Source organism: Cupressus sempervirens, chromosome 7, assembly GCF_028749045.1.
Source record: "Cupressus sempervirens isolate cs-2001-9-10 chromosome 7, ASM2874904v1, whole genome shotgun sequence".
In the NCBI taxonomy this organism is placed as follows: domain Eukaryota; kingdom Viridiplantae; phylum Streptophyta; class Pinopsida; order Cupressales; family Cupressaceae; genus Cupressus; species Cupressus sempervirens.
This window is the reverse complement of record NC_143124.1, coordinates 336,404,014-336,431,205: the sequence shown is the minus strand read 5'-3', so window position 1 is coordinate 336,431,205 and position 27,192 is coordinate 336,404,014. Positions and strand designations below refer to the sequence as shown.

The 27,192-nt window shown below is 37.1% G+C and overlaps 2 protein-coding genes across 2 annotated transcripts in view; both read right to left on the bottom strand.

Annotated features, from left to right (window-relative positions):
- Nucleotides 1-25,933, bottom strand: part of LOC149546801 (uncharacterized) — a 124,194-nt gene extending 98,261 nt beyond the window's left edge. Inside the window, exons 1-4 of the mRNA XM_089794057.1 lie at nt 25,910-25,933; nt 25,793-25,873; nt 23,792-23,878; nt 23,599-23,676 (exon numbers count right to left, since the gene is read on the bottom strand). Coding sequence (XP_089650183.1) covers nt 23,599-23,676; nt 23,792-23,878; nt 25,793-25,873; nt 25,910-25,933 — 270 coding nt within the window. The remainder of the gene's footprint in view (nt 1-23,598; nt 23,677-23,791; nt 23,879-25,792; nt 25,874-25,909) is intronic.
- A 32-nt stretch (nt 25,934-25,965) lies between these two features.
- LOC149546800 (uncharacterized) lies at nt 25,966-26,570 on the bottom strand. Its single transcript, XM_089794670.1, has 3 exons — nt 26,311-26,570; nt 26,112-26,189; nt 25,966-26,029 (listed from the first exon to the last, which is right to left on the bottom strand). Exons 1-3 carry the CDS (start codon nt 26,563-26,565, stop codon nt 25,991-25,993), a joined length of 372 nt encoding a protein of 123 aa, XP_089650796.1. The 5' UTR covers nt 26,566-26,570; the 3' UTR covers nt 25,966-25,990.
- Nucleotides 26,571-27,192: the final 622 nt, after the last annotated feature.

Here is a 27,192-nt window from a genome sequence, read left to right as displayed (position 1 = left end):
TATACATACATACATGTATATATCTATACATATGTATACATACAAACATGTATATATACATGTATATATGTATATATACATATATGTATATATATACGCACATATATACACACACACACACATATATATACATATATATATATATATGTATATGTATATGTATACATATACATATATATACATATGCATATATATATATATATATATACATATACATATACACATATATGTATATATATGTGTATATATATATGTATATAATACATACACACACACACACACACACACACACACACATATATAATATGGCATATAATTAAAATGTAATAATATATATAACATAATAAAATTATTCAAATACATATTTTTATAGCTTTCCCCCAACTTAAATGTTTCTTATTTAGTTTTCTTGATCACAAAATTTTATTTTGCCAATTAAATTTGTGATGGCTAGTTTGGCATGAAGATGGGATCACCATACTTTTTGGAATTAACAAGTGGGAAGATAAACTTGTGGGGGGGGGGGGGCAGGGGGGGGTGGGGGGGGTGGGGAGGTGGGGAGGTGGTGTGGGGGTGTTGGGGGGTGAATCAAAATTAACTAATTTTAACCCTTTTAAATTCTTTTAACTAAAACCACTCACATGCATTGAATCTATCTACTGAACTTGAAAGCAAAGACATGCATGAAAATAGAGAACATACAAATTTGGTAACCCAGAAACCCTCCAAAATGAGAATGTGAAAATGGGGTGGGGATGACACCCACAAAATATTACTATAACAATGTGTAACTATTTAAGGTTACAATGTTTGACCACTTCCAATGGTCTGCCCTGTGAAAGCCATGTCCTGTTAAAGACTTTTACACTCTGTCAAAAGTGACCTAGTTAAAGGATTTCACTACCCTACTAAAAGTAGGCCTGGTTAAAGGACTTTTGTGCATTCCCTTGGAATGCCATCCTATTAAAGAATTTACAAATGGCTGCTAGGCCAACCTAAGTCCATAGGATTTTCATTATCTAATACAATTGCTAGAGATTATTAGAAAACTCTTGACCTAATAACTTTTCAATCTCCAATTGTTGATTCCAGATCCTAGTTCTATTTTGATTGACCTAATCCTTGCTTGATCTGATATGTTACTCTTTGATATCCTGATACTCTATTCTTGATCAACTGAATGTTGCAATGTTTTTCTGTTCTTCTAAGTCTTCTACACTTCCCTCTGAATTTCACTATAGTTCACCCATGCACTTCATTCATCCACATATACAATGGGGTTTCATCCTCCTTTTAAAGATTTTTAAGACTTAGGGTTAGGTATGAATGTATGCTTCATATTAAATCTTCATTTTCTACTCAATTCATGCACTTTTCTTGCTGGTTGCATGTTGATTGCATGGGCAATGTAAAAGATTCATTCTTATCTTTAATATCGTTCAAGATTCTTCTATGTCAACTAAAAAATGGTTTACATAGAAGTTTGTGCAATTATAAACAACTATGTCTAACTTGTGTTACTCGACACTTGTTACCTCTGATGCTCAACTCATATAGAAAGACTAGCTCACTCGGCTCCTATAGAAATTCTGTTCCACTCGGCTTCTATAGTGACTCGACACCTATACTATGCTTGGCACTTGAACTTCATTTGGCACCTGAAGATTACTCGGCACCTGAAGTTCACTCAATACCTATTGTAGTTTTGTCTAGCTCTACATAGATTGTAGCTCAACATCAACTGTTTACTCGATGTCTATAAATATTTCACTCGGCACGTGTTACTAGCTTGCCATGAACTTTGTAAACATCTTAAGTGTGTTGACACAAAATAGTCAAAATGTAGTCTTAGATTCAACAATCTCCCCCTTTGACATGAGTGTCAAAAACACTTAGCAGTATATCAAAGTCTAATCTTTTCAAGTAAAATATGCATATAGTTCGGCATATATACAAAACTTAAAAACTTCTCAAAATTCTATAAAAACTATATATACCTCAAATGTTTTGTAACTCCTCCCAAGCTGATGTGCCATTTCTATCCTGTAACTGTAACCAAAATTCTTGTGTTCCCCTTGAGCTGAAGTATCTATGTACCCTATACTCTATATCTGTGTTACCTTCCATTCTTATTTACAACTCCCCCAAAACATATATAACCTTCATAATTATTTCTCCATCTTTACTATATCTCTCCCTTTTTGACACTTATGTTAAAGGGTTCTAAGGATTTAGAACATATTTTTCCAAAAAAAATTTATAGACCTCCATAATCATCTTGAGAGATGCATCGCAATTATCCAAAGAAATTTCTAATGATTTATGTTGGATAGTTGTCTCTACTACAAGATGAACAAGTCCTGCCAAGGTAGAAAGATTAGGATCTTTCTTGAGAATATTCTCTACATAGGTTTGTTCTTTATGTAGTACTTCTAGACGTGGGATTATGGAAGACTATATTTGCATCAATTTGGCCTTGATATTGGCCTCTTTAGCTAGAAATCACACAACTTTTTGTACAATGAGAATACATTCTCAGGTACCTTTTTCACTTTTTCAATATTTTTCGCCAATTCAACCTGTGACAATGGTATTTCACTTGATATCTTTTCATTTACTTTTCCTTGGAATTTCTTCTTAGACTATTTGATGAGTTTCACATTGGTTTCCTAGTCTTCATTAGTCACCTATTCTACAATTTCTATCAATTGTTCCACTATCGGCTTGGTTTCATTAGGTGTCTACAAGTTGAATGCATCAAGAAATATTACTTTTATTTCTACTAGTGCTTTCTTTTTCTTATACTCATTTCTAAGTATCTCTTGTCTTTTCCTCTTTTCTAGTGCCTCTTGCACTTCATATATGTATTGTAGGTTCATTGTCCTTGAATCATAGCTTGGTATAGCTATTTCTTCATCTAATGTAGGGTCTCCATAGTAATTACCCTTGTAACCTTAGTAGAGCTTGAGCCTGGTGTAGAGATTTGCAATGGCCTTGCATCAATGCTTTGCTTCTTCTAAGGAATCCTTGAGCTAGGCAAGTTTATCAATGTTTGTATTGCCTCTTGCTCCTTAGGGGTTTTCTCTACTTCTGTCTCCTCTCTTCTATTGCCTTGATGAATGATGTCAATTTGAGGAGGTGCACCTTGGGTTTGTGCTATAGGAACATCTCTTCCTATTGGTTCTTTTGTAGGCTCTTCAGAAGTTGTCACCTTTGTTGTTGAATCAACCTTAGCAATTTTTTCTTGCACCTCTTGCTCTTTAGGTTGATCTATGGGATGTTGTGTTGATAGATCTTGTGCAGTTTCCTTCTTCCTTGTTATTTTTACTATAGCTTTTTGCAGCTCATCAACACTACCAATACTAGGTTTGTAAAAAGTTATGCTTGTAGTGTTGATTGATGAAGGATCTTCTTGAGATCCTCTACAGTCAAAGGGTTGATGTTCTAAGTAGAAGTGTGAAGAACATCCTTTACAATGACTATCACTATAGATGCTATATGTGGAAGAATAGGTGGTAACAATTGTTTATCTTGTACATTCTATTCAGTTTTCTGCTCTTCTTTGGCCATTTCTATTTCATTTTATTTTTATATTTCCTCCTCTACTGTTTCTTTTTCTAGCTTTTTTCTCCTTCATCCTTTTCTTATTCTCTTTCTTCTTCTTTCTTACTAGCCTTAGCCTTACTTTCATCTTTATCCTTTTAAGTGTCCTATCCCTCAAAGGGATCTTCTTCTCCATTCTTGACAATAGTCAAGCCATATATCAACTTCTACAGTCTTGTTGATTTATTAACAACTTCTTCAATTTTAATCTACAAGATGCTGAAAGCTCTATATTTTGGTGCAAACTTGCTCCCATGTTTCTTGTTTGCCTTAGTTATCTAACCTTTATTCAATTATGGAATTACTTGTGCCAATGTGGATTCCCTAATTTCTTTTCCATTTAAAAAAAATAATGCCACTTATTTTCAACAATTTCATATAACTCCTTGGGCATTGTATTGTCTAATTAAAGAGGAGTCTTCTAGAATTATGCCATCATGGCATATAACAATTCTTCAACTTTATTTTGATCTTCTATACTTAATTTATTGAAATCAATATTTTTCAACTCAGAAAAATCTGCATTCTTCCTAAAATTATCATAAATTTTATCAATATTTGACTTAGAAGCATGGCTTACCACTCTAAATTGGCTGACATCTTTAGATTTTGTCCTTTCCTCATCATCTAACTATGGTTGTGAAACACAATTTTTCCTTGGTTTCTTCTGCACAAGACCAGTCAGCTCAGTAGCCTTCTTCTTTTCTTTTTCTTGTTCCTTGGTCTTTTGAGTTGAGACTCTTGTGGTGGCTCTTGTTATTGGTGTAGTTGGCTTGGATTGGGTTGTCTTTGTAATTTTCTTTGTGGAAGGCTAGGTTGTAGGCTCAGCTTTGGCCTTTCTCTTCTTTGGCTTGCCTTGAGTTGGTGCCTCCTTGGCTTCTTCTTCCTCAACACCTTCTTCCTTTTCTTCATCCTCACCTAAGCCTTGTGTCAATACAAGAGGTTGATGTTCCTCTTCGTCATCATCATCATCTTCCTTGGCATCAACACCCTCTTTTTCTACTTTTTCTATAGTACTTTCTTCAAAATTTTCTTTCAAAGTGGAGATAGTCTTCAACTCCATATCCACTTTGTATCTCACCACATTGTATATTTCAAAATGTGGTGCATCCTTATCAATCACCTCTTCAAGAAATGTTATGATTGTTTCTAATGCTTCATCAATGTTTAGGTCATACCCTAATGGTCTTAGCCATCTAGCCCTTGGAACTGCTGCTTGGATATAAGTAAAATCAATATGAACTAAGAAAAAATAATCATTGATATGTTTTTGTACTAGGGATATTGGTATCCTTAGTCTTTGCTTCATGTATTTCTTGAAATCCTCAAAGTAACTAGTCACTAGAGATTCAAAATTGTCTCCCATTTGCTCAATGTACTCATTGATTTGAGTAATAGCTGACTTATATGATTTCTAGTTTACTTTTCCAAAAGAGGGAAATTCTCCCAGAACATAAAAAATATACAAATCAGAACTAATCCAAATTTACACTGAGCACCTTTTGATCTTCTTATTTCTCCCAAATTCTCCATGATCTGTTGTAATAGCAATTCTACTTGATCATATATATGATCCATCTTGACAATTTTGTAAGCCACCTCCACAACAATGCACAAAACACTATTCAATCTACTTGATTGATAGAACTTGTGAGATATGATTCTTACTACAAAGTTTAGAAGGGGATCTATTATTGTATCAATAGTCATGCCCCTTTTCTTCCATTTTTCCTTGGTTTTCTTTTCAATAGCTTCCTTGGAATCACTTTGCATTGTCTTGTACCGATCTAGGGTTGGAAAACCTATAATCCTATGCATGATTCTCTTTGTTATCTTGATAGTTCCTCCTTCTAATCATAAACAACCATTATGTATCCTTCTTAGAACAATTATTATCCATTCAATTTTGAAAACTATGGGGAAAACTAGGGCAAGAGTTAAGCCCTTTATTTCAACTATTTGAAATTCTTCCTTTAGCACTCCATGTCTCCTATTGCTTCGACCTTGCAATTGTAACATTTCCTAAAATCTTGTAGCATCATGAATTTCGGTAGAATAATAGATAGTGCACCGACAAGGTTGTTCTTATATGAAACTTTTGGAATCAACCTAAAATATAGTTGCTTAACCTCATTTGTAACTAATTGAACTTTGAAATCTTCCTTTTCCTTTGGGTTTCTAGAACTAGAAGCCATATTGCAAATCTAGGGTTTCAAAAGATATTAAACTTTATAATTGCACAACTTGGCACTTGAGGAATGTTGCCTCACTTTTCACCATGTACCAATTTTGCAAAGTGGAGATTAGCTTGTATTGCTTTTAGTTTAGTCGAGTCAGTTGCCCTATTTCCTTCCTCAAGTAATAAGTATCTCCATCAGATTTTCATCTTTCCCTTCTCTCGCATTCTATAGCTGAGTGGGTGTTCCTTATAGTTTTGAGTCATGTGGGTAGTCTAGATTCTTACTCAATGGAGATTCTTGAAAAATGCTACCTCAGATGAATTTACTTGCAGCTCATTTGATCCGAGTATAAAGAAAGTTGGACTGGTAGAAAATCTAGTTTCATCTTCTCCTTGGCAGGTTTCACACCTTGAAGGTGAAACCCCACTGAGATTCCTAAATGTGATTCTCGAGCTTAAATGAAGAGAAGAAAATTATGTTATGGATAGATCATTCAAGTGTTTCCATGTTTTCACTACGGGAACCTTTCAAAACTCACTAAGATGATTAAAAAGGGGAATAATAGAAAACTTAGAAATAGCTTCTCCTAGGTAGGTTTCAAACCAAGAAGTCAGTTTTTCGAAAACATGTTTGTAAAAGAATAAAGTAAGCCAGTGGGTCCCACCTTTCACTTGTCAAGTCAATTTTATATTTTCTGAAGGCTTAAATTAAATTGATTAGGGAAGAGAAGGTAAAACAAAGAGCATCGACAAAAAACTTAGAAATAGCTTCTCCTTAGTGGGTTTCAACCCAAGAAGCCAATTTTCCACATCCAATGGAAGAACACTCTTGGAAGCATGGTTATTTGATGAATCAATTATAGGAAGCTAAAAAAAGGTAAGGGAAGCATGTTGATCACTTTGAGGGAGGTATTTTGTTCAAATTTTGGCTGAGCAGAATATTACTCACGAGGTACTCCATTCTTAATTCTCTACAGCTTGGTGGAAAATGGGAAAGTAAGCCATAATAAAGGAAAATAACCATTGGGCCAATGGAAATAGTGAAAAGACAAAAAAGAATCCATTGTAACCTCCACATTTACTAATCTAATGGATTGATCATTTAATTCATTTGTGTGGCATGGATTTTAAAGATTAATGGGTGGATTGGAGTTTCTATATAGAAGATGAACATAACGAATTTTCAAACTACTGGTTACTCATTTGACCTATTATGCTATTAAGTTGATTATTGATTCTAAAATCCCCATAGTTACAAAGTTCTACTCACTATCTTACTTTGAGTTTTAAGATTTCCAAATTATCTCAACCTCAATTGATATGCCAACAAGATTTGCTGGATTTGATGGATTGGGCGAAATCAAGTCTACATGGAAAAATATCACAAACACTTCACTCCATTTCTTTGACATGCAAGATTTCCAATGAAGCTTGAGAGAACAACTAGTCCATCCCATAATAGAGAAACTCCAAAGAAGTGGGTTACTAGAAGCAGCATGATTTCTCCTAGTAGTGCAAGCCATGGAGCTAATTATTGAATGTATCAATTACTATAACCCGAATACAAAGAAAATCTTACTGCTTGATAAAATGATGTTAATCTCAATATATAGGCAAGAAATAGTCAATTACTTGCAAATTCCAAAAAGAAAGGAGTTCTCTGAATTAACAATTGGAGGAGCTATGTTTAAACTCTCTCTGAAGAAGATGGTGTGGCGAAAGTAGATCATGAGTTCTTGGTTCCAAAATCCAAGAGGAGGTAAAAGTAAGGTTCCTAAAACCCTTTTTGGCACTGATCTCAATCCTGAGATCATGGACATTCTAGTTCATTTGCATTGATTGAAAGGTGAGGTCGAAGACCTTAACTTTGTAGAACAATACTTCTTTTTAGTGCAAATTATCTGCTCGGATACACAATATATTGACTAGGCATATGAGGTAAGTGAGCATCTTTCAAGGGCTCTCAATGTAGCTAAGTTCTAGAATTCATTTTATATTTCTTCCTTCTTGATATATATATTGGCTTCCCTACAATTCTTGTCAGGCTTACCCAGAATAGAGAATTTTCCAAATGATGTAAAGAGTTATGAGTTTTACCCATGCTTGCAATTACAAAATAGTTATGCAAAATATATCAGAGGTAATGATGCATTTATAATGAGGCTTTGCAAGGAACTCCAAGGATGTCCAAAGAGGAGATTTAGCCCATAAGCGATGGCGGCCATCAATCAGTTGGGTAGTTATTTCATCCAATTCTCATCTTTTTCATATTTGCATCTTGCATCTTTCAATGGATTTCCCCTGAAGCTGCCAAGATATTTGGATGACATGATCATGCTCATTGAGATTCGGAGACAAGCAATCCAAGTGAATGTGCTAAGTGCCAATTTGAAGAAAAAGGGATACAAATTTCCCATAAAAGTTGCGGCATACAGTTGTGAGTCCCAATTAGATGCCAAAAACATGCTCAAGGCATTTGAGAACAAGTTCAAATTAGAAGAATATGAAGTGATGAGGCCTATGTTTGACCCAAATGGGTATTCCAGAGATGTGTGTCAAATTGGAAGCATAATTAAGGATGTTACTACTATGGAAGATTATTGGGCAGACCGTAAAAATGAGTTGGAAAGATGAGATCGAGCTTTTACAAGATTGAAAATATAATAAATAAATACATATGGCATTAACTTAGAGGTGGAAGAGCTAGAGGATGATGGGAAAAATATGTATAGTAGTACATATTTGACCAAATTAAGAAATACTCCAATTAGTTCTGAGCCATATGTCGATGTGGAGCAAGACCTTGATGTTATGATGGCCCGAATTGTCAAAAGAACTAGGAAATGGGTCGAGTGGACAAAAAAAAAGGGTCAGAGTAGGAGCAAGACTACTCAAGCTTCTCCAGCCACTACTACTCCCACTTCTTCAAAAAGTGCCACACCTAGTGCTACAACTTCAACTACTCAAGGACCTGCTCAATCTACAGGAGAAGGTGATCAACCTCTGGAGAAGAACATCTAAATAGCTCTAACTTTCCAAGGCAGTCCTCTACCATTTATTGGAACCCAAGCCAACACCAAAGAAAAGAGGAATGAAGAGCTGAAAGATGGTGTTGCTACTCCAGTTTCACCTCCTCATGTTGTTGCTCTAGTTTCACCTCCTCATGTGACTACTACTCCATCTCCTCATCATAGGCCTGGTCCATCTAAAAGAACTCCCCTTTTGAAGCTGACTAGTTCCCCCATTCAAATAGTAGAGATCGAGGATGAACAGAGTAGTAGCAATGAATCCACTGAATCTGATAAAGCTACAAGGAAAACTCAGGAGTAGGAGAAAGTCTTGAGTTCTTCTAGGCTTCTATTTTAGGATCCTAAAAATCCTTTTTCTACAACTTCAGCACTAGTGACTCTAGTGAGGAAGAAGATGTTCAGTATAGAGTCACTTGGGGCTACTTCTAAAGTGATCAACATAGAGTCTTAGCTAGAAGATACCTTAGAAAGGAAAAGAAAGAAGAAAGAAGAGAGTATCCTTGCAAAGGATACTGTATCTCAAGTAGTTCACTCTGGATCTATAGTAGTAAAAGCTAAGAAGAAAAAGACTTTATCAATATTGGGGCAAGATCCAAAAATAGGACACTTAACGATGGAGGTAGTAAAGCCAAACAAAGTAGGGAGAATTGAGGACATGACACCAGATGATTTCACTCTGCATTCAATTGATCTTGGAGAGGCTAGGCGTGATACAAAGGTGGGCCTATGGACATCAAGTAATGAAGTGATAGAAGAAACATTGGAGAACCTCAAATTGTCAAAAATTAAAATGAAGGCCGAGATTGAAGAATTGAAAAAAAATTTCAGGCAATTGGCTATTCCATTGGTGACCATTACTAGATTACCTGCTACATAGAACCCTACTGCAGAAGAAGTGCAAGCCTTCATCTCATAGCTTCAAAAGGATAGGCATTTTGGCTAGATCGAAAAAGAATCAATTAATAAACTTAATGTAGATGGAGCTATTCAGATTGATTAAATTGGAAATGTTATCCTTCAATTGGAAATTGAGAAGGATAATATCATTTCTAATCACAACACTTTTGCCATAGAAAGGGAAAGGTGTGACAAATGTATTTTTCTCCTAAGTATGGTCATCCAAATGAAGGAAAAAGAGGTAGTTGAAGCAAATATTTTGAAGAAGGGAACTGAACCTCTATTCGAGTGGCTTCAAAACATGCAATTGAAGCAAGAGATGATTCAAGAGGTTGAAGGACTCAAATAAACAAGGGAAAAGGTGAAGAAGATCCAAGATAGAGCATTTGAACTCATGCGAGGATTACACACTGACCCACAAAATAGTGGGCAAGGGAAAGATCTCATTGGGATAGAAGTAATGAAAAATAACTTCTCCACATACTTGAGTAATCTATTTGGAATGACTTCAAGTGGTTAAAACAGAGTGGTAGAGTTGTAGATGTTTGGTGGATATGTACATGTGGCTGCTGGAGAACTGGGTCAGCTAAATGCAGTAAAGGAGTTGGCTCGGGAGCATTCAAAGTGGCTCTTTAGACTCACTAATGTACATGTGTCTAGTCATGAAGAAATGATCCCAATTATAGTAGCTGCCAAGGCATATAGGGTGAAAACTAAAATGGGAAAGAAGTCTAAGTAATTCATTTGACACTCCCTCTTCATTCTGGGTATGTGCAAGATCATGGTGTACCAAACTATGGCCTTAAGTGGCAGTGAAAAATTAGCAAATCAAGTTTATGTCAACTTGACACATAATTTTGAAGTGGTTATGGACTTTATATCAAAAAGTTGTAAGAAAATAATTTGTATAAAATTGAATGTAGTTTCTAAACTACTAGGCCTTATCAAGAGAAAAAAATAATTGATTGGTCAAAAGTTTGAATTTTAATGCAATACTAAGAAAATTTCAGGGCGAAAATAAAAAGTAGGTGTATGTCTGACCACCTTAATCAAAATCAAATCATAATATTTTTTTAATATAATTATAGATATGAAAACTAGACTCATGCCCGGATGTGACGCATATTTTTTGATATTTTTATTCTAAATAAATAATTAAATATGAATTTTCTTCCAAAACTTTTTCGGATTAAAAAAAGTCCCGTGTCTGACCACCCTAACTAATAGAAAATTTGATCAATTTTTTCTTTTTTTGTTTTTTTCTTATACTAGGAAAAGTATAGAATGTGACGTAAGTTTAGATTTAAAAAATGTTATACCGTTTGAAAGTTATAGATATTTTTCATTCAGTATGTCAATCAGCACTTTACAATAATCTTCATTGATAATTAACTAATAAATACTTATCGAACTCAAAATTTGACAGAAATTATATTGATGGAATCTAGAGAGCGATATTAAAAAACTCATTTCATTTCATTCAATTTTGATCAAAATAACATTGTCAAACGGCTACCCAAAGTCTGAGTATCACTAAAACTCTCTATAAACACGTCTTTGGGGTTGACTGGGCAGGCTTGGTAAATACCAAGCCTGATCGGATATCTGATTCAAAATCGGATATCCGATATGGCTCGGTAGTCAAATTCCAAATAATTTTAAATTTTGGAGGGAAATTCGATTTAAACGTTCTAGTTTTTTATTTTTAAATTATTTCACTTATATTAATATGTAAAGGCATATTTTAATATATTATATATATATATAATAACGTAATGTAAACATACAAGATATAATCTAGTAATATATAATAATATCTTATGTTAATCTTATTACAATCTATAAATATAATATATATTATTATTATTTTTACTAAATATAATAACGTAATTTATATATATATAAAATACGTATTATATATTATTATATTAATATGTATAATAATATAATATTTATATATCAACGTAATATTTTATTAAATATAATATATATTATAAATATTATTATATTAATATGTATGTTATTAATATATTTATATAATAATGTAATATTTTCATCAAATATAATAATGTAATATGTATATCTATATATATATATATATATATATATTATTATATTGATATGTATATTATTAATATATAAGAGTCAGAGGGGGTCATAGGGTGACCTATAACCCTCTTTGACCCATTAAATGATGATATATGTCTCTAGGGGTCCTAGGACCCCTAGGGACATATGTCGTCCTTTAATGGGTCAAAGGGGGTCCCTTTGACCCATTAAATGACGACATATGTCCCTAGGACCCCCAAGGACATAGCCGAATCGTTCATATCGGTCAAAGCGGGTCATAGGGTGACCTATGACCCCCTTTGACACATTAATCGATCACATATGTCACTAGGGGTCCTAGGACCCCTAGGGACATATTCGAATGGGTAATATGGGCCAAATGGGGTCATAGGGTAACCTATGACCCTCTTTGAGCCATTAAATGATGACATATGTCTCTAGAAGTCCTAGGACCCCTAGGGACATATTCGAATCGTTCATATGGGTCAAAGGGGGTCATAGGGTGACCTATGACACTCTTGACCCATTAAACGACGATATATGTCTCTAGGGGTCCTAAGACCCCTAGGGACATATTCGAATGGGTAATATGGGTCAAAGGGGGTCATAGGGTGACCTATGACCCTCTTTGACCCATTAAATGACGACATATGTCCCTAGGGGGCCTCGGACCCCTAGGGACATATTCGAATGGGTAATATGGGTCAAAGGGGGTCATAGGTCACCCTCTTTGACCCATTAAACGACGACATATGTCCCTAGGGGTCCTAGGACCCTAGTGACATATTCAAATAGTTCATATGGGTCAAAGGGGGTCATAGGGTGACCTATGACCCCTTTTGACTCATTAAATGACGACATATGTCCTTAGGGGTCCTAGGATCCCAGGGACATATTTGAATCGTCCATATGAGTCAAACGGGGTCGTAGGGTGACCTATGACCCCCTTTGACCCATTAAATGATGACACATGTCCCTAGGGGTCCTAGGACCCCTAGGGACATGTTCGAATGGGTAATATGGGTAAAATGGGGTCATAGGGTAACCTATGACCCTCTTTGACCCATTAAATGACGACATATGTCTCTAAAGGTCCTAGGACCCGTAGGGACATATTTGAATCATTCATATGGGTCAAAGGGTGTCATAGGTTGACCTATGACCCTCTTGACCCATTAAACAACGATATATGTCTCTAGGGCTTCTAGGACCCCTATGGACATATTCGAACGGGTAATATGGTTCAAAGGGGGTCATAGGGTGACCTATGACCCTCTTTGTCCTATTAAACGACGACATATGTCCCTCGGGGTCCTAGGACCCTTAGGGACATATTCGAATGGGTAATATGGGTCAAAGGGGGTCATAGGGTGACCTATGACCCTCTTTGACCCATTAAACGAAGACATATGTCTCCAGGGGTCTTAGGACCCTAGGGACATATTCGAATGGTTCATATGGGTCAAAGGGGGTCATAGGGAGACCTATGACCCCCTTTGACCCATTAAACGATGACATATGCCCCTAGGGGTGATAGGACCCCTAGGGACATATTTGAATCGTTCATATAAGTCAAAGGGGGTCATAGGGTGACCTATAACCCCCTTTAACCAATTAAATGATGACATATGTCCCTAGGGGTACTAGGACCCTAGGGACATATTCGAATGGTTCATATGGGTCAAAGGGGGTCATAGGGTGACTTATGACCCCCTTTGACCCATTAAACCACGACATATGTCCCTAGGAGTCCTAGGACACCTAGGGACATATTTGAATTGTTCATATGAGTCAAAGGGGGTCATAGGTCACCATATGACCCTCTTTGACCCATTAAACAACGACATATGTCCTTAGGGTTCCTAAGACCCTAAGGGACATATTCGAATGGGTAATATGGGTCAAATGGGGTCATAGGGTAACCTATGACCCTCTTTGACCCATTAAACGACGACATATGTCTCCAGGGGTCCTAGGACCCCTTGGGACATATTTGAGTCGTTCATATGGGTCAAAGGGGGTCATAGAGTGACCTATGACCCTCTTGACCCATTAAATGATGATATATCTCTCTAGGGGTCCTCGGACCCCTAGGGACATATTCGAATGGGTAATATGGGTCAAAGGGGGCCATAGGGTGACCTATGACCCTCTTTGACACATTAAACGACGACATATGTCCCTAAGGGTCTTAGGACCCCTAGGGACATATTCGAATGGGTAATATGGGTCAAATGGGGTCATAGGGTAACCTATGACCCTCTTTGATGCATTAAACGATGACATATGTCTCTAGAGGTCTTAAGACCCCTAGGGACATATTCGAATCGTTCATATGGATCAAAGGGGGTCATAGGGTGACCTATGACCCTCTTGATGCATTAAACGACGATATATGTCTCTAGGGGTCCTAAGACCCCTAGGGACATATTCGAATGGGTAATATGAGTCAAACGGGGTCATAGGTCACCCTATGACTCTCTTTGACCCATTAAATGATCACATATGTCCCTAGGGGTCCTCGGACTCCAAGGGACATATTTGAATGGGTAATATGGGTCAAATGGGGTCATAAGTCACCCTATGACCCTCTTTGACCCATTAAACGATGACATATGTCCCTATGGGTCCTAAGACCCTAGGGACCTATTCCAATCATTCATATGGGTCAAAGGGGGTCATAGGGTGACCTATAACCTCCTTTGACCCATTAAACGACAACATATATCCCTAGGGGTCCTAGGACCCCTAGGGACATATTTGAATCGTTCATATGAGTCAAAGGGGGTCATAGGTCACCCTATGACCCCCTTTGATGCATTAAACGACGACATATGTCCCTAGGGGTCCTAGGACCCTAAGGGACATATTCGAATGGGTAATATGGGTCAAATGGGGTCATAGGGTAACCTATGACCCTCTTTCACCCTTTAAATGACGACATATGTCTATAGGGGTCCTAGGACCCCTAGGGACATATTCGAATCGTACATATGGGTCAAAGGGGGTCATAGGGTGACCTATGACCCTCTTTGACCCATTAAACAATGATATATGTCTGTAGGGGTCCTAGGACCACTAAGAACATATTCGAATGGGTAATATGGGTCAAAGGGGGTCATAGGGTGACCTATGACCCTCTCCGACCCATTAAACGACGAGATATGTCGCTAGGGGTCCTAGGACCCCCAAGGACATATTTGAATGGGTAGTATGGGTCAAAGGTGGTCATAGGGTGACCTATGACCCCCTTTGACCCGTTAAACGATGACATATGTCTCTAGGGGTCCCAGGACCCCTAGGGACATATTCGAATGGGTATTATGGGTCAAAGGGGGTCACAGGCTGACCTATGACCCTCTTTGACCCATTAAATGATGACATATGTCCGTAGGGGTCCTCGAATCCCAAGGGACATATTCGAATGGGTAATATGGGTCAAATGGGGACATAGGGTGAACTAAGATCCTCTTTGACCCATTAAACGATGACATATGTCCCTAGGGATCCTAGGACCTCTAGGGACATATTCGAATGGGTAATATGGGTCAAAGGGGGTCATAGGGTGACCTATGACCCTCTTTGACCCATTAAACGACGATATATGTCTTTAGGGGTCCTAGGACCCCTGGAGACATATTCGAATGGGTAATATGGGTCAAAGGGTGTGATAGGGTGACCTATGACCCTCTCTGACTCATTAAATGATGACATATTTGTCTAGAGGTCTTCAGACCCCTAGGGACATATTCGAATCGTTCATATGGGTTAAAGAGGGTCATAGGGTGACCTATGACCCTCCTTGACCCATTAAACGATGACATATGTCCTTTGGGGTCCTCGGACCCCTAGGGACATATTCGAATCGTTCATATTAGTCAAAGGGGGTCATAGGGTCACCTATGACCCTCTTTGACCCATTAAATGACAACATATGTCCCTAGGGGTCCTAGGACCTTAGGGACATATTCAAATTTTTCATATCGGTCAAAGGGGGTCATAGGGTGACCTATGACCCCCTTTGACCCATTAAACGATGACATATGTCCCTAGGGGTCCTAGGACCCCTATGGACATATTCGAATGGGTAATATGGGTCAAATGGGGTCATAGGCTAACCTATGACCCTCTTTGACCCATTAAATGATGATATATGTCTCTAGAGGTCGTAGGACCCCTAGGGACATATTCGAATCATTCATATGGGTCAAAGGGGGTCATAGGGTGACCTATGACCCTCTTGACCCATTAAACGACGATATATGTCTCTAGGGGTCCTAGGACCCCTAGGATCATATTTGAATGGGTAATATGGGTCAAAGGGGGTCATAGGGTGAACTATGATGCTCTTTGACCCATTAAACGACGACATATGTCCCTAGGGGTCCTCAGACCCCAAGGGACATATTCAAATGGGTAATATAGGTCAAAGGGGGTCATAGGCTGACCTATGACCCTCTTTGACCCATTAAACAACGACCTATGTCCCTAGGGGTCCTAGGACCCTAAGGACATATTCGAATCGTTCATATGGGTCAAAGGGGGTCATAGGTCGACCTATGACCTCCTTTGACTCATTAAACGATGACATATGTCCCTAGGGGTCCTAGGACCCTTAGGGACATATTTGAATCGTTCATATGAGTCAAAGGGGGTCGTAGGGTGACCTATGACCCCCTTTGACCCATTAAACGACGACATATGTCCCTAGGGGTCCTAGGACCCCTAGGGAGATATTCGAATCGTACATATGGGTCAAAGGTGGTCATAGGGTGACCTATGACCCTCTTGACCCATTAAACGGCTATATATGTCTCTAGGGGTCCTAGGACCCCTAGGGACATATTCGAATGGGTAATATGGGTCAATGGGGGTCATAGGGTGACCTATGACCCTTTTTGACCCATTAAATGATGATATATGTCCCTAGGGGTCCTAGGACGCCTAGGGACATATTCGAAAGGGTAATATGGGTCAAAGGGGGTCATAGGTCACCCTATGACCCTCTCTGATGCATTAAACGATGAGATATGTCGCTAGGGGTCCTAGGACCCCTAGGGACATATTCAAATGGGTAATATGGGTCAAAGGGGGTCATAGGGTGACCTATGACCCCCTTTGACCCATTAAACGAAGGACCCCTAGGGACATATTCGAATGGGTATTATGGGCCAAAGGGCGTCACAGGGTGACCTATGACCCTCTTTGACCCATTAAACGACGACATATGTCTTTAGGGGTCCTTAGACCTCAAGGGACATATTCGAATGGGTAATATGGGTCAAAGGGGGTCATAGGGTGACCTATGACCCTCTTTGACCCATTAAATGACGACATATGTCCCTAGGGGTCCTAGGACCCCTAGGGACATAGTCGAGTCGTTCATATGGGTCAAAGGGGATCATGGGGTGACCTATGACCCCCTTTGACCCATTAAATGACAACCCTCTTTGTATTATATATTATTATATTAATATGTATAATAATATAATATATATATATATAACAACCTAATATTTTTATTAAATATAATATATATTATAAATATTATTAGATTAATATATATGTTATTAATATATCTATATAATAACGTAATATTTTAGTATATATAAAGTAATATTTTAGGATATACTATTTATACTATTTTAGGATAATAATTATAATATAAATAAATAGTAAATATTAATATTATTATATGTATAGTAATAATAATAATACTATTATAGCTATAATGATAATATATATTAATACTATATATTGTAGCTTAATATAAATAAACACTATATATTTACACTATTATATCTATATTAATAATATTAATACTATTTTATATTAATATTATTGTGGCAAAGGAGGGAAACCTTAGCAAGTTTTCCCCCCAAAAGTCCTTTTCCTATATTTGATATCCGATCCTGGATCGGATATCCGATCTATTATCAGATATCTAATTATACTGGCATCAATTTCAAATATTTGACTGTCCCTACAGACCCGACAACATTACTTTTTTACCTCTTTTTTCACGGGATTTGTAAAAAGTCGTGTTTTGGGGCCCAACCAATCGAAAAGAATTCGAAAATATAACCTTAGGTGTTTGAATTTTTCATCTGAATGGGGAGAAGCAGTTGTTGAAAGAATAAACGTAAAAGGAAGATATCCAATGAAGACATTGCAACATATAGGGAAAAGGACAAAATGAAACATCGAAAAAAAAGACAAGGTATGCCAAATATCAATCAAGTTGACGATGAATTAATACAAGGTGAAATCATAGAGTCAGATAATGAAAATGTACAGTTGGGGAATGAAAATGTACCTATTGAAAATGATAATGCAGAAATTGAAAATGTAGAGATTGAAAATTTTGAAAAAGAAATGCCACCAATTCATAATCCAAATTGCATAATTGACCATGTCGAAGATGACAATGCACAGGAACTTAATGCACAAGAAATTTACATATCTCCTAATTATAATCGACATGAAGGTTCTAAAACACCAAAATGGATAATTGAAATTGATGAAACGATTATGACTAGTTTGAAAGGAAAAAAATAAAAAAGAACCATTCGGTTATGGGCTTCAAGACTATATCAGATGTTTTTCAGCAACAAGACAGTGGTAGAGCAATGTCAGCTTTTCATGCACTTATTAAAGATGCAAAAGATGAGACCTATGCTTTCCAAATTGAAAATTTGTGTCAATAAAAAGTTGAAAAGAAATGCCATTATTGTGAAGAATCTTTTCAGTGCTCTCAATAGCATTGGGAAAAATAGCAGAGAGAAGGATAATAGAGCTACTTGAAGGGTTATTACAACCTCTTTGGTAAGTCATCATTTGAGAAAGGGTAGATATATGAGACAAACTTGTATTGATTTGAATCTAAATCGTACTACTTTGAGAAGAGCACTTAGTCGACGAGATAAAATTGATGATCCTCTTCAAAATGAAACATGGGTATTTGGTGGGAGACTTCCACATTTTGATAAGAAGCTATCCGACGATGTGAACGAAAAAATTATACAATTTTGGCAGTCTAACTCACGAGTATCACCCGATGCTAAAGATGTCTTAAAGTTGAGAATTGGCATCAGAGACCGCATGCCACATCCTAAACACTATTTGGAGGTAAGTCAAACTATGTTGTTCAAACAATTTAGCGAGAGTCATCCAAGTGTTCATATATCACAAAGGGCTTTTGAATCTTTGAGGCCATTTTATTATGTGCCATTCAAAATTTGAAATACATGTTGTTGCAAATATCATGTTGAGTTTTCTATGCACCATGAACTATTATGCTCCATCCGTTCTACTTTGCATAGTAAAGAAATGTTGGAGGATTGTGGGGCTAGTGGGCTTCCAAAATCATCAAGAGAGTTGTTAGATCAACTCTTATGTCATAGAGTTGATGGTTGTTCCTTTTATAAAAATGCTTACTTAAATGAGAAGTGTTCAGAATGTGGTGGCTTATCCAAGTTTGACACATGTTTCTATGAGGGGTGTGAACAAGATCTTGGAAAGACAATAGTGAAAAAAAGGGTCTATGAAATGGTGAAATACACATTGAAGAGTGGGAGTGAGAGCTCTAGATGTGAATTGGTTGGAAAAGATATCAATGTGGCTAATTTTATTTTAGATTTCAAGGCAAATATTTTTTACAAGTATGCAAGACATAGTCATAGGTCTCAGTGGTTGGATCAACAATTTAGAACATGTAAGGAGACTTTTCCCATTGGCACTATTATATCAATTTTTTATTTTGCTGAGAACTACACATTGCAACCTCAAAATGAGACACAATCTTAGTATTACAACTCTATTCAGATTGCAATTTTTGTTCACATAACATATAGACATGCCTCTGATAGTGCGGAAGATAATCGAAAGATTATTAGAGAGTATCATTTTTATATGAGTGATGATAGATCTCACTCTCACGAGTTTGTGCAACATTGTTTCAAGAATTTTTTTTATTTCTTACACGAGCATGCAATTGCTATGGATAGACATATCATTTGGTCAGATAACTATACAGGTCAATTCAAGAATGCTCGCATGTTTTATTGGTTGTGTAGGATGCACATAGAGAGAGGGGTGCCTCATATTTGGAGTTTTTTTTAGTCTGGCCATGGAAAAGGGGAACATGATGGAGCAAGGGCATGCGTGAAGAGAGCTCTAGTTAAGGAGCAACTGAAGATTTCAACAACAGAGCTTCTTGATGCTCGTAGCATTGTTGATTGGTGTAGTTTAGCATTATCACAGGGGGGGACTCTTAATTCAGTGGTACACAGGTTCTTTTGGTTGGTTGAGGAAGGGTCCATAGGTGATAGATCAGATTGTGGTACAGTGACAGAATCATCAAAAATGCATTCATTTCGAAGCTCTAATTCTAGTACATGGACCATTTGGACACGACAACTAGCTTGTTTTTGTCATACTTGTTTTCAGTGTGATTGGGATCACTGTGAGTCAAGTGAGTGGGTGGAAACATGGGCTCCACATTATCTTACTCCATTGTCTATCATACCCTCTATCAAAAATGATGACATGGAAAGTTCACTTGAGCATAATCATCTATCAGATCTACTTCAGCCAGGACATGTCTTTGCATTGGTTGCACCACAGGGGAATGATGAGAAATTTGATTATTGGTTAGCACGTTGTGTAAGAGGAAAACAAAAACTTGCACAACCGATCACAGATGATGATGGATTCACGTATCCTACTAGTTCAGTGGTTGTTGCTAGAACATGGCTGCGGACATACATGCTTAGAAGGAACAAAATTTCTGCATTCGAAGACTATCAGAAGCACAAAGTAATTCTCATATATTCACATCTTATTATAGCAACAAATGTAAAGTTATTGAAGCACCAAGGAAGACCAAAAGTAAAAGAACTTTTTACTATTGCTAATTCTGATCATGAAGCCTTGTTGGAGACCCTAAAATAGAGAGAGGACCCTATTGGAATACTTGACTAGGTATATATACTTCTTATGTTATTTTCTTCATAATGATTTAATGAATTGATGATTATCTTGTTTAATACAATAAGTTACTAATTTTTTTATGATATTGGAATGTAGGTACATCATGAAGAGTTGGAGGGGGGTGGTATTGGGGAGAATTTCTAAAATTTATGATGTATTATGATGTAAAATGTGTAGTTTTTTGTATATGGTTTTTGTATTTTGGTAGGTTCTTTGTAAGGAATTATAAGAGGAAGATATTGAACAAGTTCTTCCAAATCATATTTACATGTGATACAAGGCTATAACGACAATTTTAAGAGCATTTATAACTATATGAAAGATAATTGCATGCGGATATCTTATTACAAATTTGGTTTTTTCCTTATTTGACATAAAGCTAACATTATGATTATTAAAACTATTTTTATCAAACTTATCAAATAAGAAAAATCCATAAAGTACGGATGAACAATTAGAATACTTGATTTCATCCATTTTACAACCAATCATAGCATTTGAAAGCATAAAGAGTCATAATATTGTATAATGTTTTGAAAGACTTTCATATTGAAAAGTTGTATGAAGCACATTTTGGATAAGCCATAAAATCCATGAAAGAAGATAGCATGTAGGATAAGAAATTAAAGCCAATAAGCAAGATAGCACATGCATACTGACATGATATGAAGTTGGATATGAAGGCTATGAGTGGATGAGTCATTAGAGGTATCAACAATCCCATGATAAATGAGATCTTGGATTTTGTGTTTCAACACTATGGAATCTTTAGTTTTATGAAATTTTCTTCCATGGAGATTAATTTAAGAATGCCTCGTGTGTATGTAAAGGTCTTAAGGGAGATTAATTTAAGAATGCAATATTCTCCTCTAACCTTTTCTCAAGTTTAGAATTGATTTCTATCATGTGCTTAGAGAGATGAAGGTAAGAAAGATTATTTGTCTCTTCTAGCTCTTTGTACTGAACATATAGAAAGAGAGATGACAAGTGAACAAATTTAAGTGTAGTCAATAGATCAAGGAAACCATTTAGTGAAAGAAATTCTTAGTATGCATATCATAGACCATGAAGTTAGAAAATACCAATAGCTCTAAGACCAAAGAGACATTTTAAGTATGTTCAAGCACTAGAGACATAGATAATCAAAGTCAATTTATGAAACTCCCCTTAGCAAAAAATGCAAACAAATATTTGCATTTGACATTTTGACTTGGTTGAAAAAGTTTGACAATAATTGATAATATTGCAAGCTTTATGTTCAAAAGCAATTTTTTTTCCAAGAAAGATAGTGACACATGGAGTAGTCTTCAAATAATCATCCATCATTTGCAGCCACCCCGTACCGAGGAGTCTCCAAGGTGCTCTAAGTGCATTTGGAGGTCGATCTTTCAAGGGTCATAACTCAGAGCTCGTGAGGGCTATTGATGAACTGTCAAATGCTACAGGATGATGATCCTGAGGCCAAAAATAACCTATCTCATTTTCAAGAGATCACATTCCATTTGGATTCAGCACAGCGATCTCGCTCGATGCCAAAACTCGCAGTGTGCCTCAGTTCATAGGTGCACCACAACGTAACTTTGAAACTGCTGATCTTGGCATCGAATCATCAGTGCCATTAGCTTCGCATGGGTGGGTGAACCCTAGTCACACCCTTTTTCTAGCCACAAAGACCATCCATCATTTGCGGCCACCCTGTACCGAGGAGTCTCCAAGGTGCTCTAAGTGCATTTTGAGGTTGATCTTTCGAGGGTCATAACTCAGAGCTCGTGAGTGCTATCGATGAACTGTCAAATGCTACAGGACAGTGATCCTGAGGCCTAAAATAATGTATCTCATTTTTGAGAGATCACATTCTATTTGGATTCATCACAGCGATCTCACTCGATGCCAAAACTCGCAGTGTGCCTCAGTTCATAGGTGCACCATAGCGCAACTTTGAAATCGTTGATCTTGGCATCGAATCGTCAGTGCCATTAGCTTCGGATGGGCGGTTGAGCCATAAGCTTAAAAAAAAAAAAAAAAATTGTTGTGTTTTTACTAGTAAAATTTAGGGCATGACACATGATCCACGATAAATTGAACAATACTAGATACTAAATTAATATATATAAGGGCGGGCCCTACCTATCAATAACTATCCTCACCACTACCCACCCCCTTCATATTATTGTTGGGCAGGCCCCCCCTATAGTTGTTGGGCATACTATCCTGCGAGGGCAGCGGCCCCTACTATGGAACAGGCACCCCTACTATTCTAGCAGCGGCCCCTACAATTGAATGGAATGGGGCCCCTACAATTGAATGGGGGATGGGGATGGGCCCCTTTCAGATGATTGAACAGCGGATGGAGAATTGAAGGGATATCATTGTGCACATAAATGATAAAAATATATATCAAAATACATGTATCTATAGACAAAATTTTACACAAATATATATCAAAGATCATGTATCCATAGACAAAGTACTCAAATATATATATATATATCAAAATACATAGATCCATATACAAAATGTGGCTGATCCTGCCATCAGAATGTGTATAATATCAATGTTTATATATACAATGTGGCATATGCCATCTCAAAATGTCTCATGATGCATCCTACGAAAACTATACTATCCTAGGGTGCTGGTGGATGATCAAAATGCAGCCTCTTTGCTGCACTAGGTGGATCAGATGCCTCCTACATAAACAAAAAAGGAAAACCCAAAGTTAGACTACTAAATTTATATGATTCTACGTATCTAACATTGAATTACTCAAATGCATAATGATCTTTTCCGTATTGGAGATTAATACTATCAAAATTTCATAATAAATACCTCTCTCGTTGACCTCCTATGCCGGTCAGGAGTCCTCTCGTATGCCCTCAGCAATGCTGGTACCTCTGTGATTGTGGGCTGTATATGTTCAAATACCTTTGTCAGATGAATCTACAATTTAAACTATAATGTTATAATTCATAGCATGCTAAATTTATAACATATTTAATCATGAATTCAAACTACAACTTACTATTGTAGGCTCCTCCTCAGGAGTGAGTGGCCGCGTCATCAAATCTACATAACTGTCCCGTTGAACCTCATGTGCACTAGGAGTCTCCTATGAGATACAAAATAGTAGTTGTTAATATCACAAAAATTAGTTTTGAATTTATTTATGAAGATAAGTGATGCAAGAGCATCCCATGCTCATCAGGGGAACATTGAAGATCCAAGACATTACAGAGGTCATGGAACATCTCTTGAAGTCAATTGGGCAATCCTTGCACCAATTATGGCTCATGGAAGCATACAAAGTTATAATGCTGGACTCATATGTGGAAGAAAGTTGTAATTGGGCATGAGATGGGATTTTAGGATTTCATATGATAGATGTGTCATTTGATAGGTTCATGTAGGTTGTCATGATCATATCTTGTCATTAGACAAGTCAAAATGTTCTAGAATTGAGTTTTGGGGTTTGAACAAGCAGGCCCTGGTTTTTAAGCCATTTTTAGGAGGGTTTTGAAGTTTGGGTGTTTAGGAGTGTGACCAAGACCTATAATCTTGAAAATCATTAGTGTGTTGGTCCCTTTGTTGAAGCCTTGGTGTGTCTAATTTCTCCTTGTGTGTCCCAGAGTTGAAAGGTACATAAGTGGTGTCCAGAGATTTCTTGGTGAGGAAAGAAAGAGAATCAATGAGTTGGCCCTTGGGAAGGAAGAAAACTTGTTGTGAAAATGCCTCCTAAAAATCAAATGGCTAGAGAACTTGAAGAATTGAGAGAAGAGTTGGAAGAAGAGAAAAGAGAGAGGAGAGAACTTGAAGCATCTAGAGTGAGGGAAGAAAGACAGATGAGAAGAGAGAGGCTGAAGCTTATTGCAAGGATAGAATCCTTAGAAAAGGAAAGGAAAGAACCTAGAGGAGAAGAGGTTAGAGGAAGAAATCATGGAGAGAACCATGAAGAAGAAGAGGTTGGTAATGCAACGCAAGAGCATGAGATAACAGATGATCCTAAAGAAAGGAGATTTATGAGAATCATTAAGGCAGTACAAGGTAATGGTGGGAAGAACCATATTGATTTTCCAATATACCAGGGTAAAATGGATAGTGAAGAAGTGCTAGGGTGGATAGAGGCCCTTGAGAACTACTTTGATCTTGAAGACATAGAGGCAGATAAGAAGGTAAAAGTAGCAACAACAAGACTAAGAGGAACATCACTCACTTGGTGGACTAGTGTTCAGAATGAGAGAGAGGAAAGGTGGTGCAGGGCACCTAACCTATGTGGCAGGGGGGAACAAGTATCTCTGTTGCCGGACACCTTGCCACTCCATGAAAGCGAGGATTCAAGTAGATTAGGAAGTTGGAATAAAGGTTTGGTCCATATTTTACAAGTTGGTCTATGTTTTGTAATAAAGGCACATGTAAGGCCCACAAGCATTTTGGTGTGGTTATAAACCAAGTGACTCCATGGGACCAAAAGGCCTTAGAATAGGGTATTTAGAGTCTAAATAGTATTAGCAAAAAGTGGTTGTTTGTTTTTTTTATGGTTGGGAACGCCTATATGGTTGTTCCAATGGTCATGTAGACCTTTATATATGTCATATGTGATCTCAGTTGAAAGGGGGAGATTAGAGTGTATGGTGGTTTGGAGAAAAAATAATAAAAACTTCAACTTTCTCGAAATTTACGTAGTTGCATTTAATAAATCCATATGACCAATTTTGAGTCAATGGAATAGTTTAGAAAGTTAGGGAATGCATAAAAACTATAGTTTGAAATTTGAATTTCAAATTCAAATGGTCATATTAGTTTTGGAGGGAAAGTAGTAATTTGGTATTTGTTTGATTAAATAAACCTTTGTAACCAACTTGGTCAGTTGGATAGGTGCATATAAGCCTATTTAAGTTGTAATGAACATATGCAAGACATGAATCATTATTGGTATGGAAAAAATTATAGAAATTGTATAGAACAACAATCATACTTTCCTCTGCATCAATTAAAAAAATAAAAAATAAATGATACTTATACATACAATGGGGCTCTCTGTGCGAATGAAAATCCCTGATGATCTAGGACGCTGAATCTGTGCAGGCTCATTTCCAGTAGCCACACCCTATATACAATAAATAATGTAATTAAATGAGATTACCACAAAAATTTTACAAGAATGCATCAATATTTAACCAATTAGAAAACATCTAATTACCTTTCCTTTGTCAATGCATGCTGGCTAACCCCCCGCACTTTGTCCCCCTGGGGCAGGTGGTATCTACAAGATAAAAGAAAGATTAGCAACCATATATGCTACAATATCAAATAGAAAAAATAAATGCAAAAACAACATAATTTACCGTAGATGTCTCAAGGCCAAATGAAATGGCCGAGAGTGTAGCATCATCTATCTGTCTGAGCTCCTCCTCGGTCATCAACTAAACATGAATGAAGATCACATACATGTAAAAGTCAGTATGGCTTAAAAATTAAAATTACTCTATTATAAAAATTAACTTTAAATCACATATGTCATAACAAAAAAATGTATACACGTACCGACACCGAAGGAGTCCATGCCTCTACATTCCCCTCCTCTCTCGCATCAGGGTCTGTAGCCTCTGCATGTGCATCTGGTGTATCCTCGTCTAATACAAAATGATACTCAGGAAGATCACCTATGGGACTCAGGAAAATATTCTTGCATGTAATGCAAGTGTGAGGCACACAAACATGTGATGAGCTAGCTGATGATGAACTGGCACCAACATCATCAACACGAGGAGGCAAGACTGACCTAGCCTGAGATATCATTAGGCTACTCAGCCTATGAATGGCTCTGATGGTCTGAGAGCTAGCCTCTACCATAATATCTGGATGCTACACTCGAGGAGGGGGGGAGATATCAGGGGGGGGGGGGACAAAAGTGCCAAGTTTATTCCACTGGGAAGAGGGTCTATCTTGAGGAGCTCCTAGTCCTAAGCCCATGTTGGGCTTCATGTTCCAATAGTTCACTTTAAGTTTCAACACAAGTTCTGCATATAATTTTTTAAGGAAATAAAATGGTATGTCTAAATTTCCATGTGGAGGGATATCAAAGACCATCCACCAATGGTCCCAAAAATTTGCACGTATGGCGTCATTTGTGCACCATTTAATTGATAGTTTGGTTTTTTTGGGTCAACTGGTATACCCATTTTTGGGTTAGCAAAAAGGCTTGCCAAATCGTCTTTGGTTATGTTGAGGGCCACGACCTCATCATAATCCAAACCATCATCAAACATCTGGTGCATTTCATCACACCAACGAAGAGCAGCATTTTGTTGGTTTGTAAGAGTTTCAATGTTATCCACTATGGTGTTTAACGTGGATAACATAGGAGCCAATGCAGGTACATTATTGTATGTTCTATGCAAACCTCTCAACTCAGTGAGATTTTCA

Bases quoted from the DNA above. Each gene is read 5' to 3' on its own strand.
- LOC149546800 (XM_089794670.1), bottom strand. From the start codon at position 26,565: ATGATATCTCAGGCTAGGTCAGTCTTGCCTCCTCGTGTTGATGATGTT. The intron at 26,190-26,310 runs GTACGTGTATAC...ATTCATGTTTAG, and splicing joins CATGGACTCCTTCGGTGTCG to TTGATGACCGAGGAGGAGCT. The intron at 26,030-26,111 runs GTAAATTATGTT...TTTATCTTGTAG, and splicing joins TTGGCCTTGAGACATCTACG to ATACCACCTGCCCCAGGGGG.